General features: G+C 44.2%; 2 protein-coding genes across 5 annotated transcripts in view; one reads left to right on the top strand and one right to left on the bottom strand.

Moving 5' to 3' along the window:
• Positions 1 to 11,243, top strand: part of BCL2L13 (BCL2 like 13) — an 85,388-nt gene extending 74,145 nt beyond the window's left edge. The window contains exon 7 of the mRNA XM_074938688.1: positions 8,049 to 11,243. Within this exon, the coding sequence (XP_074794789.1) occupies positions 8,049 to 8,864 (816 nt within the window). The 3' untranslated portion in view covers positions 8,865 to 11,243. The remainder of the gene's footprint in view (positions 1 to 8,048) is intronic.
• The window catches only part of BID (BH3 interacting domain death agonist), a 185,137-nt gene that overhangs the window by 132,830 nt on the left and 32,596 nt on the right, over positions 1 to 19,711 (bottom strand). For 3 of the 4 annotated variants that reach the window (XM_074938725.1, XM_074938729.1, XM_074938735.1), the window contains exons 6-7: positions 18,111 to 18,323; positions 14,134 to 15,964 (exon numbers count right to left, since the gene is read on the bottom strand). In XM_074938725.1, the coding sequence (XP_074794826.1) occupies positions 18,114 to 18,323 (210 nt within the window). In that variant the 3' untranslated portion in view covers positions 14,134 to 15,964; positions 18,111 to 18,113. Of the gene's footprint in view, positions 1 to 14,133; positions 15,965 to 18,110; positions 18,324 to 19,711 lie in introns of those variants that run through there. The other variant, XM_074938744.1, reaches the window with a different exon arrangement.

The raw sequence follows: 19,711 nt of genomic DNA, 5'->3' as shown, positions 1-19,711 counted from the left end.
TGTGGCTGCTTTAAAAAAAAATTGTAGCTTTATCCTCTTGATTTCCTGAATAACTCACTAATGCAGCTCAAGAAATGTTAATCTTGTGTCCTAAATAATTCATGACTGTATTGTCTGGCTTCTCTACTAAAACTTTCTGACTCTGATCTCTGAATTAAAAAATGAAGCAAAAGTATTAAATACGGTCATTCAAATATTTGAGTTTTCTGATGTCCAAATATCGTTTTCATCCTTGGGCCTGAATGGCTGTGTCCTACACTGCAGCTGGGAGCATGCCTCTCAACCTGGGTAGACAGACTCAAGCTAGCACGCTAAAAATAGCGGTGTGGGTATTGTGGCACCAGAGGCAGCTCAGGCTAGCCACTCAAGTCCAAGCTTGCCAGACCTGCTGGGTCTGAGGTTGGGTGGCTAGTCCATGCTGCTGCCCGTGCAGCAATGTCCACACAGCCAACTTTAGTGCTCTAGCTGGAGCAGAGCTAGCATGAGTTTGTCTACCCAGGCTGGGAGGTATGCTCCCAGCTGCTGTGTAAATACACACCTGAAAGGGCCCTTGATCTCCCTTCCCCTGCAGGCACTGAGTATACAGTTAAGCTGGGCCATGATGGTTTTGTTGGTGGTCTAGAACTGGATGAACAGAGCCATATAAGTCTGTGGGGAAACTCTGTAACCTTAAACTTTAAATGTTTTACTTTGTGAGGTAAATCTTTTCAGTACAGAACAAGAAATGTTCATTTGTAGAGTTTCTCTCCTCCCCCATGCCTCAGTCGTTATATATTTTTCTTTTCACAGATGTCCTTCAAGCCCTAAGGCGGATACATATTTTCCCTTTAGTCTTCCCATTCCCTCTCTCTACCCCCTCCAAAACTGTTGTACAGACTTCTTTTATAACTATAATGTACATCCGAACTTTGCTTCTGAGTCAGCAGAAGTGGTCACTTCAGGGGAACACAGATGCTTATCCAGCAGAGCATACTGCTTCCATGGTTCTCCCAGATCCATTGGCTCAGGCATGAGGGAACAGATTAAAATAATTAACTCTGATCCTCCACATATTAATGTAATCCAATGTTATCACTGAACTGCCCCCTTGTTTTGTGTTTTAACTGATGAGCAACTAGTGATGCTTTGTGACTGGTCTAAACATGGTTGATGATGACTGCAAGAATGTTGGATTAAATCATATGAGCTAGAGCTTTCTTTCGTCATCCTTGTACTTTATTAGGTGGCTTACCAGCAGTTTCCTAGCAGATGTAATTTCCTATTACAAGCATTCTGGTGGGTTTGCTTTGCATGAGCTTTGTCAAACTACCTCCTGTTTTTTCCTTTTTAAGAACAACATTGATTATCCTTTGTTGTAATTCAGAGCCATTGAGGGGAAAGGGATAAAGCAGATGAAAATGATGGAGGATCTAAAGAGCTCCAACAGAGGTGGAGAACCTAGTGGAGTGGGAGAAGAGGGAAATGCTACTAAGGGAACATTTTTAGATATTATGTTTGAGAAGAGGTTTGTTACAAACACCAGGGATGACGATTATAAAAACAGACAAAGCAAATTAAAAATATTCTGTTCAGGTCTTTTATATCACATCCATCACTGTGGTATCTGAGCACCTTTGAATATTGGATTAAGAAACATGACTGGTATCTGTCCTGGTTCTTTCTCCATTCCTGTCCCTGGAAGTGGGGTAGGGAATTACAGATGGATTGTTTTGTGAGTACTATAAGCAGGAAATAAATTGGTATGTTGTGAAAAATGCAAAACTAATACTGGGTAAAGGGAAGGATAAACTCCAGACTGCAGAAACTGAGAAGAGAATTTAGCCCATAGTTCAGGTTATTGTTTAGCTTTCAATTCTTCTGGGTCTACTCAGACTCTGAAAACATTTAAGCTTCTTTGTTATGATTATAGATGGGTGTTATGTTTCTGTACGCTGCATTATCATGAGAATTCTATCACAATTTATGATTACAAAGAAACAAGTGATTAGTGATTTCAACAGCAAGTGCACAATACTCAAAAGTATTTGAGCAGCAGGCTGACTTTTCACTATATCTATCCAATCCAGTTGAGATATGCCAGGATAATTTTGATCTTCATCGTGAGATTTCATCTGAATAGGACAAAAGGACATTATATCTGAAACTCTTTTCTTGAACGTGTCTGTCAGAGTTCCTCTCTAGCAGTCTTCAGGCTTGGGTGCAAAGTCTGTCTATCTGGGTTTGATAATGTTTGATTTTATTGTCTCCTTTTTGGGTAATTTTTTCTTTGCCCTGGTCTTTGGAAGAATGGTTGCTTCTCACCAGGCCATTGACTGAGCTTTTTTAAGTTAATGGTGAGTTCAGACTATTTAGTATTTTTCAAATTAAATATAATTTTAGAAAATAGAACTCAAGTCTTGCATTCTCTTGTCAGTCAATTATTACTCATAGCACAGAGTGTGTTTTGGAATTCTAGGTACATGCACAGTGTCTGCATATTTTAATTTCTTTCAGCTCATTGAAAATGTTAAATAAACAGCAGCTAGCAAACACCTTTATCTGGCCCTAAACCCTACTTGATGAATTTCCCTTTTATCATTTCCTAAGGTTACCATATTTGAACATTCAAAAAAGAGGACACTCCACATTAGGGTGCTGTCGGCTCCGCCCCCACTCTGCCCCAGGTCCTGCCCCCTCCCCGCTCGGCCCTGCCACCGCACCCCTCCTCGCTCCCTGGCCCGCCGCTGGCTTGCTGCGTCCCTCCTCAGTCCCCCACCCACCACTCGCTTCCTCCTACCTGCCACTAACCACATCACTCCCCTGCCAGAAACCCCCATGCCCGCTCCGAGAACCCCTGCCTGCCGCTGGCTCGCCACTTGCCTCCTCACCCCTGCCCGCCGCTGTCTCGCTCGCCTCTTCAACCCCGACTGCCCACTGCTGGCCTTTTCACACCGCTCCTACCTCCTCACCCTCCTGCCCGCTGCTGGCTCCCTCGCCGCTCACCTCTTTACACCCCCCCCGCTCACCTACTCACCCCTCCCACCCCAGGTCCCTCGGCTCCTAGGATCAGGGGCAGGCTGAGGGGTCTCCACGTGCTGCGCCCGCCACAAGCGCGGGCTTCGTGGCTCCCATTGGCCAGGAAAAGCTGGAGCAGCGGAGCGGGGCTTGCAGGCGCCGGCAGCGCGCAGAGAGCCCTCCGTGCCCCCTGACCCGACCCTAAGAGCCAGAGGGACCTACCGGGGGGCGAGGTGGGGAGCCCCGGCGGCACTTACCTGGGGCAGCTCCTGGCAGGTCCCCTCTGGCTCCTCGGGTCGGGTGGGTGGGGCTTGCAGGCGCCGGCAGCGGGCAGAGAGCCCCCAGACCTTACCCTAGGAGCCAGAGGGACCTGCCGGATGTTTCCTGGGAGCTGCCCCAGGTAAGCACTGCCAGGACTCCCTACCTCACCACCCAGCAGGTCCCTCTGGCTCTTAGGGTTGGGGGGAGGGCTCTCTGCGCGCTGCCGGCGCCTGCAAGGCCTGCTCCGCGGCTCCGGCAGCTCCCATCTAGGGTTACCATACATCCCTATTTTCCCCGATGTTTTTAGATATTTAAAAATTCCTCCCAGATGGCAATTTAAGAGCTAAAAAGCCAGACGTGTCCGGGGAAAATATGGACATATGATAACCCTATCATTTACCCTCTCTGGTTTTGCAGTTAGTTTTTAATCCAGATGATACTTCTCACATGCAAGCCAATTTAAATGAATTTTTCAAGTAAGATTTTTGTCCTGCATTTTACCAAATGTTTTAATAAAGTCCAGATATTTTGCAAAATTAGTGGAATAAGGGAATAAAGATTTTTAAAACCATGTAAAAAAGAAAAGGAGTACTTGTGGCATCTTAGAGAGGTTAGTCTCTAAGGTGCCACAAGTCCTCCTTTTCTTTTTGCGGATACAGACTAACACAGCTGCTACTCTGAAACCTAAAACCATGTAGTAGTAGCTTTTTATAAACCCAAGTAGCTTATTCTCTTTATGTGTACTTACATAGCCCCTGTCACTGTAGTATTGCAGGGCCTCACAAGATGCCTGTGTCAAGGCTGAATCCCCACTCTGGCACTTGGAGTGCAGAAGGTGGGGGCCCACAAGGATTTTAAAAATTAATACTGGCCACTCCAGGCTTGTATTAAACTCCCAAGGTTACAGCTTCTCTCTGACCTTGGCTTGGTAAATGCTGCCACCACCCAAATGCAAAAAAAACCCAACCCCTTTGGAACCAGGAAGGAGCACTTGGGAATTCCTCGCTGTGGGGTACCCTCAAGCCCTTTCACTGCCTCCCACCCCGGGGGAAGAGCTATCAGCTAATCAACCAACATACACAAACCTCTTAGGACACCAAAAATCCAATCCTGTTCTTAAAAAAGGTAAATTTTATTAAAAACAAAAAGGAAAAAATACATCTGGAACTTAGGCTTTTTGCTAGATCTTAAAAAAAGGAATTACAAAAATTAAGTACCCAAAACAGCTTTCTTGGGGGTTCAGCTTAAAGGTTACAAGCAACAAAAGCATCTGGGGTTAGCACAGAGGAGATCCATAAGCCAAAATAAGAAATAAACCTGATCGCATCTAGCTAAACATTCTGATCTACTTATCCATTTGAAGTTCAGATAAGTAGTTCTAGATATGATCTGATGACTTATGATCATACCTGGCTTAAGGTTACACAGCATTCCTGCTGTCCTCTGTTCCCCTCTTTCCTGGAGAGCAACAGACAAAGGGAAAGTTGTTTCCCCATTTTAAAAAGTTCTAGCCTTCCCATTGGCTCGTTTGGTCAGGTGCCCACTTTTTTTTTTCCCCCCAGAGTGGTAGCCCTGTTAGTCTGTATCAGCAAAAGGAAGGAGGAGGACATGTGGCACCTTAGAGACTAACAAATTTATTTGAGCATAAGCTTTCATGGGCTAAAACCCACTTCATCGGATGCATACAGTGGAAAATACAGTAGGAAGATAGATTGTGTGTGTGTATAAAATATATACACACACACACACACACAGAGAAAACATGAAAAAATGGATGTTGCCATACACACTATAACGAGAGTGATCAATTATGGTGAGCTGTTATCAGCAGGAGAAAAAAACCTTTTGTAGTGATAATCAGGATGGCCCATTTCCAACAGTTGATAAGAAGGTGTGAGTAACAGCAGGGGATGAAAATAAGCATGGGGAAATAGTTTTACTTAGTTTTACTTGGTTTATACAACACATTTCCCCATGCTTATTTTCCTCCCCTACTGTTACTCACACCTTCTTGTCAACTGTTGGAAATGGGCCATCCTGATTATCACTACAAAAAGTTTTTTTTCTCCTGCTGATAATAGCTCACCTTAAAAAAATGATCACTCTCGTTATAGTGTGTATGGCAACATCCATTTTTTCCATGGTGTGTGTGTGTGTGTGTCTTCCTACTGTATTTTCCACTGCATGCATCCGATGAAGTGGGTTTTAGTCCACAAAAGCTTATGCTCAAATAAATTTGTTAGTCTCTAAGGTGCCACAAGTACTCCTCGTTCTTTTCACTTTTTAAAAAAAAACCTGGGGGACTTTTTAACCCTTTACAGGGCAAGCAAGTAGAGAACAGCTACCAAGATGAACTTTATAGCTAACTGTCTGGCTGGGTGTCCATAAAAGGAAGCTACACCCCACCCCTTCATTTATCACAGCCTGTAAGGTAAAATATTATCCCATTTTGTAGATGGGGAACTAAGGCAGAGAGAACTTAAATGACTTTCCCATGGGTCCCACAAGAAGCCTGTTGCAGAGCCAGGAATTGAGCCCAGATTTACCAAGTCCCACTTCACTGCCTTAATCATAAAACCATCACCTCTCTCTTTGCTCATAGCTACATTAGTCTCTATGATGTACTTATTTTTTTCTTAACTTCCCATTACTTTTATGAAGGGAATCTTCCTGTCTAGCCCAGCTGTAAGTTCTGGGGTCCTTGGCTGACATGTGTTATGGAGGCAAGAGATTGAGGGGGGAGATGTGAACATTTGTGAGGCATCCAAACATTTTAAGTGCTTCCTTCTCACAGAAGCACCAGTCTCTTGGGTTGGTCATTAAGGAGTCTGTTGACATGCCTGGCAGAAAGGACGGAGCGGCTGTTCTTATTTTTATTCACTTTATAGGCACCTGCATTCGTTGCATATTAGAAAAGCAGTGATAGATTCATAAGGCCTAAATGACAGTTTGGGCTTATCAAAATGGATGTGTATTTTTCTTTTACTTCCATTGTAACCCCTGCAGTACAGTCCCTCCCACACTTGTGGCATTACAGTACACCTGAGCACAGTTACTGTGTGGACTGAGTGCTTTCACTAATACAGGAGGCTCATTCTTGCTATTGTTCTTGGTATCACTAATGGTCTTGAGTACAACACTCAAATGCTTTAGGATTCAGAAATGAGTTACTAGAGACACATTGTGTCCTTCCTTATATAGTCTGGGGCATGATTGGTGTTGCTTCCAGCAGAGGAAAGGATGAGAACTTAATGGCAGCTTGCTTGTACAGCCTCCCTTTCTGATGTGGCAGTGTGCAGGTGTTGCTTTTGTCAACCTTTGCCGTTGTAAACCAGATTTGGGTGCACTCAGAATGAATTTGTGTGATGGGTGAAGAACATAAGGAGAGTTTGGATGTGGAGCATAGAGGGGCAGTAAACAAAGTAAGCATGGAAAGAGACAGAAGTAGGACAATGAACTTGAACTCATAGATGTTAGGGGAGGTATCACTCCTGTACGTACTGTTTGTGAGAAGTGATGTGAAATTTTGCCTCCAAGAAGGAAGAAGGGGTGTAAGTATTTGAAGTGAGAAATTACTTGGAACAAATTTGGGAAGGTTACTAAGTTTCAGGTTTGGGGAGCAAGTGATGATGGGATTGTGTAGGGAAACTTGCTGCTGATCAAGCAGAATGTAAGTGGAGAACTGAAGATACTCGAGAGAAGGGGTCTGAATGGAAGTGGAGGAATAATGAGTTGTGTAAAGTTCCGTATTGCAACACTGGCCAAATGTTCTTGGAAAATTTAAAAATGACTTTCGGTGGGGAGAAACAATCCAATTTTGTGTTTTGTTTCAAAATCTTTGTTAAGTCAAGTGCCACATGGCTAACATCAGGGTTTTTTCTCTGTTCCTTTTAAAATCTCATTTGTTGTCATACCCACCTGAGGTTTTCCTTTGCCTTTAGAAATAACTTCCTCTTGCAGCTTCTCTCTCAAAGTGAACTTCTTCAATAATAATAAAAGACTTGGTCAGTGGTTCTTGGATGGTTGTCTGGTCAACCGGGAGCTCACAAAGCTGCTCCTGCTCCAATGGGGAAGAGTCTTTCAGTCTTCATACACTGACATTTCCTACTAATTGGAGTCCAGTAGCAAACTTTTAGGATGTCTAGAGTTTCTTACCTAACTAATTAAAAAACTAGGCAACTCTTTGCCCTTTGTGTGGCTGCTTTTGGTTGTTTTTATGGTTTAATTTAAATTGTTGTCAAATCTGTGAAGGATGCCAAAATTGAAGGAGTAACAAACAAGGATGGAACTCCTTTACAAACTAGTGGGACAGATTTTGAGCAGTGGGGGCTGCAGGTGACAGGTTTAGTATTAATACATATAAAGCCTCTATGCCCCTAAACAAGCAGTATAGCGCACACATAAAATGGGAGAGTGGAGAGGAAACCAAGCTTTTTCACACATTTTGTTAAAGCAAGTTAACTTTAATTTTTTCTGGTTACTGATGTCCTACATTTTATTCATATAACTAAGCACTATATTAGTTCTAGAGAAAGGTGGGATACAAGGAGCAGCTCTGTCTTAAAAAATGGTCCCACTGTCTGAAAACTCCACTTGGACAAGGCAATTCTTGTAGCTCAATCTGAAACATAGAAGAGAGAAATTGCCCCTTGGCAAAGGCCAGCTGATCTTGTTGCAGAGCCTTGTGATGCTACCAGCCTGTGTTGCTCTTCCATGGAGCTGTTGTTTGGGAGGATGTGCTGTGAACTCTGCTGTTCTTTACTGATCTGGTGTGTTCTCTGCCTTTCTTCCAGGGTACTGTCTTTAGTCTGGATTCTGAAGAGGAGGAATACCATGCAATTGCAGAGGACAGCAATGACATCTACATCCTAACCAGCGGAAACTCTGGACAGGTGAGCCCCCCAGAGTCTCCCACAGTGACTACGTCTTGGCAGTCGGAGAGCCTGCCTGTCTCTTTGTCAGCTAGCCAGAGCTGGCACACAGAGAGCTTGCCGGTATCTCTTGGACCTGAGTCCTGGCAGCAGGTGGCTATGGATCCTGAAGAGGTAAAGAGCTTAGACAGCAATGGAGGCGGTGAAGAAAGGAGCGAAAATAACTCTTCCAACTCTGACATTGTTCATGTGGAGAAGGAGGAGATACCAGAGGGGATAGAGGAAGCGGCAGTGTCATCGGTGGCCCTGGAGACTGAGACTGCACAGGAGGGGTTCCTGGAATCCCCTTCTTTGCTGGAGATGAAGTCTGAAGCTGAGATTGTGGCTGTTGAAAAAGCAATCCCTTCTGCACCTTTGCTTACAGAACATGAGGAAGAGGGAGAGGTGGCTGAGGAGCCTGTTGAACCAGAAATCCCCATGTTGAGTAAACCTGTACAGAAACCAACCCCATCAGAAGAAAAGTCTGCACCAGAACCTGAGAAAATACTGCCTCCAGAAGGGGGAATGAAAGTGGGGAAGGAGAGCCATTCGAAAGAAATGGAAGAGAAATCCCCAGCTGGAGAGGAGAAACCCATCCTGTTGCCAGAAGGCAAATCTATACTGCTGTATGGTGGGGCTGCTGCAGTAGCTATTCTGGCTGTGGCAGTGGGAGTAGCAGTGGCGCTGAGAAAGAAGTAATGGGGCTCTCTTGCTGAGGAGGGGGGAGAAAGTGGGATCCAAATTTTTTAGTTGCATTAACTAAAGGTTCAGCTGCCTGCTGTTAATTGGACATTTGTATAACTTAAACGGTGATGGGGTGAGGTTATTTGATAAGGCTAAGGCTATGGACAATCATGTTTTTTAGTAGAATTGGAGTGGAGACTGTTTTTGTTTTTGTCCTGATTAAAGTACAGGGGTATTTTAAAAATATCAGTTCTGCAAATTTCAGAACCGAGCACAAGTGCTGAGGAAAGGGGGTGCTTGTATACTGGAAACTGGAACAGAAAATTCCAGGGGCAGGAGAGGGCCGGTTGCTGCTAACCCCTGGAATTTTTAGCTTCCCTGACTGAGCTGTTGTTGCAGCTACCCTGTCTTGTCACTTCCCTTTGTGCCCCTTAGACTCTCTTAAAAACAAACATACAAAATAAACCAGCCACCTTAATCCTGTAGCATGATGCTGGTCTCCCTTTTGTCTCAGCTTCCTCTCAGGTACTGCATTTCTCCTAACCTCCTAGGTTCCTTCTAAACCCTAGCTGGGAGAGTGCTCATACTATACCTCTTTTCTCACACCTGTTTAGCCCCTTATGCTTCCTGAAGCCCCATCTTGTAAAGATGCTGCCTCTATATATCTGTTTTCTCTGAGTGCTCTGATGTTGGTGGGAGAGATGCACAGGCCTCCACCTCTGTGCTATGGGAGTGTGGAGGAGATACACTACTGTTTGCTGGTCTGAGAGAACCTTTGGCTCCCTCTTGTGCATCCCACGTTACTGCCACAGATCAGTCACCAGAGAGCATGACTCTCATTTGGGTCACTGTGCCATTTTCATAAGGTCTTGATGCTAGTGCTTATTTAGTGGATAAAATATGACTACCCAGGATTTATAATGGAATTCAGAACACTGTGAGGCTGACATCACCTGTGAAATCAAAGGTTAAATGGTTGCTTTGTCCTTATCTTGGGCTGCAGTTCTATATTTTCTTGCATGAGTTAAGTACAGAGCGTATTTAGTCTTAACTCAGCCTTGGTTATGACAAACTGCCAGAATCCTTGATATTCAAAGTAACTGATGCTAGTAACTAAACCAAACAGCATTAAATATTTCCTTTGTTGTTTGCCTGTGGCTTCTGGCCCTAGGGTGAATGACATTCTGGGAGCCAGCGTGGTGTAGTTTCCTAATGCAAGTTTTGCGCACTATGCAGAAATAATTGGTAAATGTTCCTAAATACTTTGCAGATTCAGTAAATGATAATAAAGTTACTTTGGAAAAAAATTCTAGCCCCCTTCGTCACAACCTTTGTTCTTAAAATTTATAAGTGAAATCTTTAAAGTATTACCATGTGCATTAGTTGGCCCAGATCAACCACGCGTGTTCCTGTTTCATAGAGTGTGTGCGTATATGAATGCATGTGTGTACTGCAGCTTTATGGACATGGTCTTTGATTCCCTAGGTAAAACTGGTTTTCTTTCGGTGTATATGCTGGCTCGGGATAGATGGAAGTAGGTGAAAAGGAACTTGGGATAAAGTGAAAATGAAACCATAACGTACAATTTTTAAAGCATAAGACAACCTATTTTATTTCTGACTATCTTACTTGCTGCCTAGGATATAATGGACCTGTCTTTTACTAATAATTGGGCTGAGAATAGTGTATTCCTTTTTGTCTTGAGCTTTTTATTTTCAAGTGAAATGAATTTGTATCTCTGTTCCTGTCCCTTCCCACCCCAAAATGCTGGCAGTTGACAAAACCCAGTAGTCCACGAATTTTGCACTCTAATCTTGAGATAGGGTGGGTTTTGTAGATAGGCTTGTAGAGGTTTGAGTTGAGGGATTTTTTCTGAGGAACAGAGAATGGTGGGGAAAGGGTTATTAAAGCTGGTGCCCATTACTGTGGAAGGAACCTGCTTAGCTCAGGAATTTTGGGCTCTGTCGATCACATCCCTGTATATAAGCTGGGCTACTTTTACTCCATAAAAATTGTAGCAGGCTGGCCTTAGAAGTCTTTGTTGTAAAATTGAACTAGTTCTTTTCCCAGACACTTCTAGGTGCTCTGGTTGGGATCCTCATTGCTGTGCAGTGAGTGTGCAGTCTCGTCCTAGCAAGTATTGCCTCATGCTGCATAGATTTTTTTTTTTTTTTTTGCGAGGGTGCAGTTACAATAGAGTGACATTGCTGTTTTCCTTGCCATAGCTTCCTTCTCTTACCTCCCTTCTCGAGAGCTCTCTGCTGTAGATATTTTATAGGAAGGACCCCACTATTACTCGTGTCAGAGACATGATACAATTTCCCGTTTAACTTCTATTTAACTTACTAAAATCAGAAGCATTTAAAATGATACGAGTCCAATAAGTAGAAACTACCCCAACCACAGTGGGGCTTTTGTTGTTCAATGTCTAGTTCTCCTCTGTGGAAGGTGTTACTCTATTCTTCTGTTACTTAACTTTATCCACACCCGTGTGGTAGGCCCCTTTACTAGTTTACAAAGAGCTGCTGCTGCCTCCTTCCCCTGCATGGTCCTTGCAGGCTGTTCTTATGGCTAGGGGCTGCTATCATCTCACTAGTGACAGTGAAATTTTGTCCCTAAGGTAATATACTTTTATGCTTGGCAAATTTGAGACAGACAGGAGAGCCCCCCTCTCTTTAGTCTCAGAGTGGGTGCTAAAACTAGCCTCAGCTTTAGGTTAAGATTGGAGTACATTTCCCTGTGCATTCTGGATATTAGTATGCAAATTGTGAAATGCGTTCTTCTCACCCCATCGTAAAAGTTTCCTGTACTAGATACTCATACTGGGACTGGAGAAGAATAGTTTTTTACAGGCCGGGGGAGGAGAAATCATTTTCTACTAAGTTGAGATCAATAGGGATACAAGATTCAAGCATGTATTGTTAAATTGAAACACGTCTTCCATCACATTAACACAAACTTTTCCTACTGTGTACGATTGTTCACTGGTACTCTAGTCCCACACTGACAACAGTGGGAAAGGGAGAGGAGAAGGCAGTGGCAGCAGCAAATAAATCCTTGGTTAGGATTTTGTTAAATATTCCTCCCTCCCCATCAAGAAAATGCTCAGGGCTTTGACTGACTTCTACTTCAGTGGAAAAGCAGCCACAATCCCTGTTTTGGATTCGTTATTCCCTGATGATGATTCCCCTTATCAGTTCTTTCTAAGAAGTTACAGTTGGGAAAATATTCTCCTCCCACACTATACATTTGCTCATCTCCATGAGTTCCCACTAAGAATACGGACTCAAACCTTTTGGGTTTGAAGCAGTTGTAGCCAACCCTAGCTCTGGCCATTTGGTGGAAGTGATCCAGTGAGGGGCAGATAAACTTAAGAGTACAGTTTTATTGTCATGGGTTTGGAGGCCATGCTTTTGCTCTAAGGTTGATTGTGGATTAGGAAACAGGTAGACTTGCTCCCTCTCTTTTAAAGTATGTTAAGGCAATCCTGAACTGAAGGTGGTGCTGATGTGAAGTGTGCTGGTCATCTCTCCATAATAGAATGCTTACAGTTGGTAGAGGGGGAGACATTATCTACGTCATTCATTGTAGTGTTACTTTTGTACTGTCATTCACATTAGTATTACTTGCCCTCACCCGCTTTTCCAAAACTAAGTGCCTCAGTGGGTTTGACCTTAATGAATTTTCTACCTTGAAACCTTTCTTGCATCTCTCTACATTTGTCTGCTGCACATCCTCAAGCTGTCATAAAACTACCAAGCATTAGTATTTTTTAGCTGTAGCTGTAGACTGCTTTACAAACCGTTTCTCCCTCTGTGAAAAGGGGGACACAGCCAGATACTCTAAGCCTAGATCACCCTAAGTCAGATTCAGAGGTGGGATAGAACATATAGCACTCCTGTTTCTCTGTCCATTGGACTGTGTTGCTTACTACAGCAGCAGCTATTCTCAAATTACTCAGGCTGCCTGTAGTAAGCACAACATGGCCAGAAACTACTTTTGAAAGCTAGCTTTGTGTTTGGTATTTTTTAAAAAAAAAAAACCACCACAAAACCCCACCCTCCTGAGACAGCTGTGCTGCCAAAACAAGTATAGACATGGCTTTCAGAACTCTTCATTCTAAGGATGAAATCTTACAGGCCTCTCCATCTGAAATATATGCAGATGAATTATTCCTTTGTTTGCTTCTCTGTACATTCTCTTATTCAGTAAGTTACAGGGGAGAAATTTTGTATTCTACAGTGGACTGTGGTGATGTGTGAAACCGAAAATAAAACTGCATTTCTTTCCCCAGCAGGAAGCTGGGAGAGCAGTAGAAGCGGTGTATGGTTTTAATAAATTGGTTAATTTTAGCACTGAGAGGCAAGTGACATTACTTTGAGCCTGGCTGTAGTTGTGCTGAGAGCTCAGCGAAGGCCGTTCCAAATAAGAGAGAGCGCATTCTAAACTATGACCAGTTTGCTGTGGGACAGGTACTTCACAGGGCTAATGATTGCAGGTACAGCAGCTATTGAAAGTACCATGTTGGAGTAGGCAGTATTTGAGTCATATGCAGTTGTTCCCGGGTTGGGATAATCACATTTGCTGAGGTTAAACTAGAGCCAGGTTAGTAGCTATTTAGCTGGAAAATCAAAACCATGCACCGTAGAGCTACCACCTATGTCTAAGGCAACTGAACACTTGATATAGTCCATGTTCATTGCTTTGCTTTTTAAAGGGTTTTCTATCATTTTAATTTATCCTTTCTCCTATTTACAGTTGACCCTCCTTAGGTCCCCTAGGCAGACTGCAGCTAATACCCATTTGTTCCCTTGTAGCTAGTAGCCTGAAGGCATGCTGCAGAAGGGAGCTTCGATGCCTAGTTAAAATTTGTATCAGCTTGATTTCCTTGCTCTAGCTGCTGGAAAAGTGAATTGTCTGACCCAAGACTGACTTGGGCAGAGCAGGTGCAATCATTGCTATGCAGCTGTGGATCTCTCCCATACTCCTGGTTTTCTGACTAAACAGTAGTAAGCCCTCTTCTTCTTTGAACAGTACAAGGCTCAAGACCCACTCAGACTAAGAGAGCCCCTTGGTTTGTTATACAAGCAGCAGCATTTAATGGTGTACTTACAGGCTTCCTCTATGCTTCCATTCCGGTAGGTTCCCAGAAATGCAGTCAGCTGCCTTGCAGAAGATGCCTTCACATCTTCCAGCAACTTTTTTTTTTGTTTCTTTTAACAAGCAAGTGCAGCACTTGGGGGTGGGGGGTAATAACCAAATGGCACAAGAGGCTTCAGACAGTTTAATTAAAATATTATTTCCACAGTGTTAAAGTTCTCTCCAGCTCCAAAGCTCTAAAGTGAATTGTTATGTACATTTTTTCCTTCCCCAAATGGGACACTGCTGTAAGACCATGACCCCAGCTTGCACTTTAATAAATGGTACAGTTTTCAAAAACAATGTGTGGACCTATTCTTACGCTAGTTCTTCTGTCATCCTGTGTGCACCACCCCAAAGGCATTCCAGTAATCCAAATCCTCTCCCTTGGGCTAAGAGCATGCTGTTTAACTGAGGTAATGGTGCAGTCTGGTGTAGACAACCCTTGGATTGCTTGCTCTCACTAGGTGCTCAGCAAAATCCAGCTACCCACATTCTCCCACCACCCTTTCAGCTCCAGTAAATAAAAAGGCTCATATTTCCCTTTGTTGTCTGCTATCCCTCTAAAAAGGAATCACTTTATAAAATTCAACAGAAACCTTAGGAAAAATTGATAAACTTCCAAGGACAATGGAATGCAGGAGACTGAATTCAGTTTTTTTTTTAAGCACTTCCTTGCACACCCAGTTTGAAAATGGATAACAGCTGCACTGACAATTTTATTAAGTATAAAATATTTACAGGTAATATAAGAAACAGCAACTCAGAGTTTAGTTTTACATAAACTGTCAAGTTGAGACTGTGCATTCCTAGTAGGCCCACCAGCAGAGGCTCTAGGCATGAGTTAAAGATGATCAAGGTTGCCAGCCTCTTAGTCATTGACTACATGGAGGGTCCTATTGAGTGGAAATTAAAGCTAGTGTGTGTTATACTCAAGTATGACCAGATGAATGTTAATTCTGTTGCTTTTCTATAACTTTGCACATCTAAATCAGACACCATCCAGAGGCTCAAAAGACCCTGCCTCCCCCATTGATGTGCCTAGGGGAAAAAACCCTGAGCATATAGTTTACTCAAGAATTAGCCTGTATTTCCAAAGGTATGTCTTCATTAAAGGCACACCACTAAGTGTTAGGTGGTTGTCTCAACCCAGGCTGGCTAGCTCGCACACAGCGTAGGGGGTGAAATCCATTGACCTAGCTACTACTGCTCAGAGAGGTGGATTACTATCATGATGGGGGTGCGGAGAAATGCTTGTCCTTGTGAGAAGAGGCCATACTACACTAGCATAGCTTTTCCAGGATAGTGTGCACAGTAGAGACGTTAACCTAACCTCTGCTTTTACTCGGTAACCCACCCATTTTGTAGTGAGGCTAAATCCCTTGCAGTTGATTAGGACAGTATCTGAGGACCCGTGCTCGGAAAGACTAGAAGGGCTCGGCTTACTGCAGCACAAAAGAACAATAGGCCTTGCCTCCAGCAGACCTAGCACCATAGACATAAGAGCACAGCTTTGAAGTATAGGTATGCTGTGTGGCTGCTCACACCTGGGTTAACCCTGCAGGGAAGACATACCCTAACAGGCTCACTACCAACAGATCCTATCCCCAGTGCATGGGATAATGACCTAAAGTTTCAGTAAACACACCTGAGTGCACTGCCAACTGGCACTTCCTCATAAGTCTTGGTGCTGGTGAAGACCTGTATGTCCCATTCAATATTTGGTAAAAGAAAGTAACAGGCAAGCAATAGTCCTACATGTCTCTGCTGAACAATCACACAGCTTGAACAGTTCTCCTGTGTTGATCTCTGAAAAACCTAAAACATAACTAAGGGGTTGTGCTTCCCCCTTCATAGCGGCATTGCAAAAGAATTTAAACGAGGAAAAAAAGCAAAGTTTTAACGTTTAAAGTAAATACTCAAGAAGCAATCTTCTCCACAGACGTCGACGACACTGGCTCCGCTCTCACTCAACTCTAGAGGGGACACAGAACAGGGGTTAGCAAAGGCAGCAAGACCGTATACATATTCTTAGTGAAATCCCTGTTGTTCTTCCCTAAGGGAGAGCCTGACTCAGTCACAAATTCATCACCACGAGAATGGAGAGATTTTAAAAAGGAGCTACTGGAGAGGAATTTGCCCCTCAACCTGCTGTTTTTAATGACCACCACCCCATTTCTGTGTTCATAACAACATACCTTATGGCCCTTCTGGGAAACTGGTGCTATTTATGACTCCACCTGCCAGATTTCTGTCATTCTAAGGCCTGATCTACATGTAAAAGTTTTACCAGCATAATTTTGTTGATTATGGGTGACAAAAAAGTCAGCCCTACCGACACACAGTTGTGCTAGTAAAAAGCTCTAGCGCAGAGGCAGCTATACTGGCCCCAAAAAGTCCTTTTGCTGGTATAGCTTATTTCATTTGGGGAACTGGTATAAGCTGCATGGGCCACAGGTCTGTTACCAATATGAGCTGGGTCTATACTAGAAAGAGTGCTGGTATAGCTACACATTCTAGTGCAGGCAAGACTTAAGTGTCAGCCAGGGAGCTAAAGGGCTGGTTCTCATGGCAGGAGCCCCACCCAGCCACCTCATCTTCCCATCTAAATCTTGGGGATTGGCCAGTTCTCAAGGCAATACACACCTGTGGATCTGTTTCTGCAGTATTAACCTGTAGGGAACTGGTTCTGTTGCGTACTCTAGCACTAAGCTGCTCCAAGCACTGCATTAAAGTTTGAGTCACCTGAGAAGTGTCACTCTCATTTGGCCTTGTGCCACCACTCAAGACAGGTAGGCACTGGTAACCCACTAACACACCTGCCAGTCAGTTTTCAGACACAATTATTGTAGCCAACAGAGTCTAAAAGCTAAAACAACTACGGTCCAAATCCTGACCCCACTGCACAGCCTGAGGAGCTGTTCTGGAGCCACTATGTCCCGTAGCTCATGTGCCCTCCCTGTGTTTGTGCAGGAGGAGAGAGAAGAGCTTGTGGATCTGAATAATTCCAGAAACGCTATACCTGCAGACTAGGATGCAGCTCAGCTCTACAATGCAGACGGTATTGACCACCTCCCAAGGATCCTGCCATGCACACCTCCATCCCCTTCTGCAGTGGAATGACACTGCACCCTTTGCTCTCAGGTGCTTCCATCTCTAAAGACTAGGGGGGCAAGTTTGCCCGTGTCAATGCACCATCACTGCCAAGGTTTCAAATTCCCAGTGGTACACTATGGGCAAAGTCGTTATTTTGTAAAGGCAGTTCCTTATTTATCAGAGCCCAGCTGCCTCTTCAGTAACAGCTTGGTTTAGCGCTCACTTTCTCTGTCTCCGGCTTTGAAAACACCACCTCATCAGGACACTTTCAGCTACAAATATTGGCTCACTGTCGCTCCAACTGTGTGTTAGCTCCACAGACAGAAAAGAAGAATGGTGTCACTGTTTAAACATTTCCCCATCCTCTCCTTGCTGTAGCTGACCCTGTGGCACTAAAATTAATTTTACCACTTAGAGTGGCGGTTTCAGGTGGGAAACAGAGAGAGAAGGGGAACCCAGCAGGACAGAAATGGGTGCAGAGACGAGTGGAACATGATCAGAATAGGGGCTTAGTCTGGGAAACTACCTTCCTTGCCCTGGAGGAACTGATCACTCCTGGGCCCATCCATGCCACTCCCAGGAGAAGCTGCTGTGAGAACATGTGACTTACTATTCACACTTCCCCTTGCCTACAGGCACAGAGCTAGTGGACACACTGTGCTGGTGGAGGTCAACCTTTGGATTTGAACTCAGGTGAGCAAGTGGGTGGAGCTGCAAGTTTCTCACACAGCTCCCCCCGCAACTCCCCTTGGCCAGACTCATCCCCCAACAGTATCAGTACCTAAGCAGACTGGGACTCCAGCTCCTGCTGCAGAGCCTTAAGTGGCTAAGTAGAGACCATTGATTCTATAGGAATATAGATAGCAATTAGAGATGGAGGGAGCTCTGCTAGATCACATACAATCGCAGTCCCATCCCCAGCCAGGATTATTCTCTAAACTGCTTTGTCCAGAACTGAGTTAGCAGGCTTCTGCCACTTTTCTTGGGAGACTCCCACAGCTTAAGTGACAGTTTGATGATTCTTACTTGTTATCCCAGGTTAACAACGTAATTGTGGAGGTTCTGGTTGATGTAATTCACAGTGGTGTTAAAGACACGGTGTAGAAGGGATGGCATTTTGTTTGCTACTGTTCTGGCTAAAACCATCGCTAGCACCAACATGGCTTTCTCCTGCTCCATTTCCAAAGGTATGGTTCTCACAAGCCCCTCCACTGTATTAGACAGACGTCTCATTATCTCCTGAACAGAGGGGAAAGAAAAATTACAGTAAATAAAATATCCCACTACGGCCTGTAAGAGTGACAAAACTTTCACCCACCCAACTGCCCCAAAACACTGCTACAATCCCTTCAATGCAGAAGCACACATGGACTCATACTGGGTGGCATTTCACACCTTGAGTGGCTTTTACGCAATGGGGGTCACCGTCATGAACTGCAGGATTTACACAGAACAGAAGTTACATATAGTGCTGGTAAATTTAAATCTCTCTTTACAAACATGAAGTGAGATGTGGTCCCTGCCCTGAAGAGCGTACACACACATTGCCAGATCCTGAAAGGTGCTGGGTGCCCTCCCACTGGACTGGGCCCTAGATTAGACAAGGCAAAGACCCAGGACAACAGAGCAGGTGGTGGAGGGTATTGATGAGAAATTAATCCAGGCGCTGCTCTGGATCACTGAAAAATACATATATCCCCAGCAACACAATCTAGATCAGTGGTGGGCAAACTGATGTTGACCGTCCATAGGCACGGCCCCCCGCAGCCACTGGGAGCTGGGGGGCTGTGCCTGCGGACGGTCAACTTCAGCAAAATGTCTCGCGGCCTGCAATCAGATTACCCTGATGGGCTGCATGCGGCCCACAGGTTGCCCACCACTGATCTAGATGCTACACAAACTAAGATGCGTAACTACTCTGACTAAGCAATGCACAAAAAACTTAACTAGTCCCAAGCAAAAAAGGTGCATGTCTCTGCCTCCTACATTGCTGCAGTTTAAAAGTTTTATACCAAGGTCATAAATTGGAGGCCTAACAAGGTCTTGAGCACTCACAGCTGCCACTGAAGGTCTGTGGAAAATGCAGCTACTCAGAGTCTTTCTGGACCAGACTGTTAGAGTTTATACAACAAGGGGTTTTATTATATGAATAGACAGATTGTTTAAAATAATCCAGCATTGTCTACCACACCCCAGTTGCTGAGAGTTTGACTCTGGAGCATAATAGATCACACACTGCATTTGCCTGTAACTTGCACAGAGGAGATGCTTGGGAAACATACCATCCTAGGCAAGAGTGGATGAGCGCCAAAAGGCCACTTATCTGAAGATAACGGAGAGCTCCAAGGAAGTGAACAAAACTGACTATCAGATCTAGATCTGGGTCCTTCTGAGAGGAAGGATGGTTTATGGCTAAAGCACATGAGTGGAGTTGGAAGAGCTGGAAGAGTTCCTTCCTCTCAAGGTTTTCTGCAACTCCCAACACTGTAGTATCTCAGGGTTGCTGAGTTTCTGCAACTGATAGTATTACGTAAGCACCAGTGTGCTGAGCTGTGTACATGAAACAGCTGAGGGTTTTACAGTCTTAACAAATGCACAAGGTTCAGTGTTAGCTAAGTCACTTAGGG

The sequence above is a fragment of the Natator depressus genome, chromosome 1, assembly GCF_965152275.1.
Source record: "Natator depressus isolate rNatDep1 chromosome 1, rNatDep2.hap1, whole genome shotgun sequence".
In the NCBI taxonomy this organism is placed as follows: Eukaryota; Metazoa; Chordata; order Testudines; family Cheloniidae; genus Natator; species Natator depressus.
This window is presented reverse-complemented; position numbering and strand designations above follow the sequence as displayed.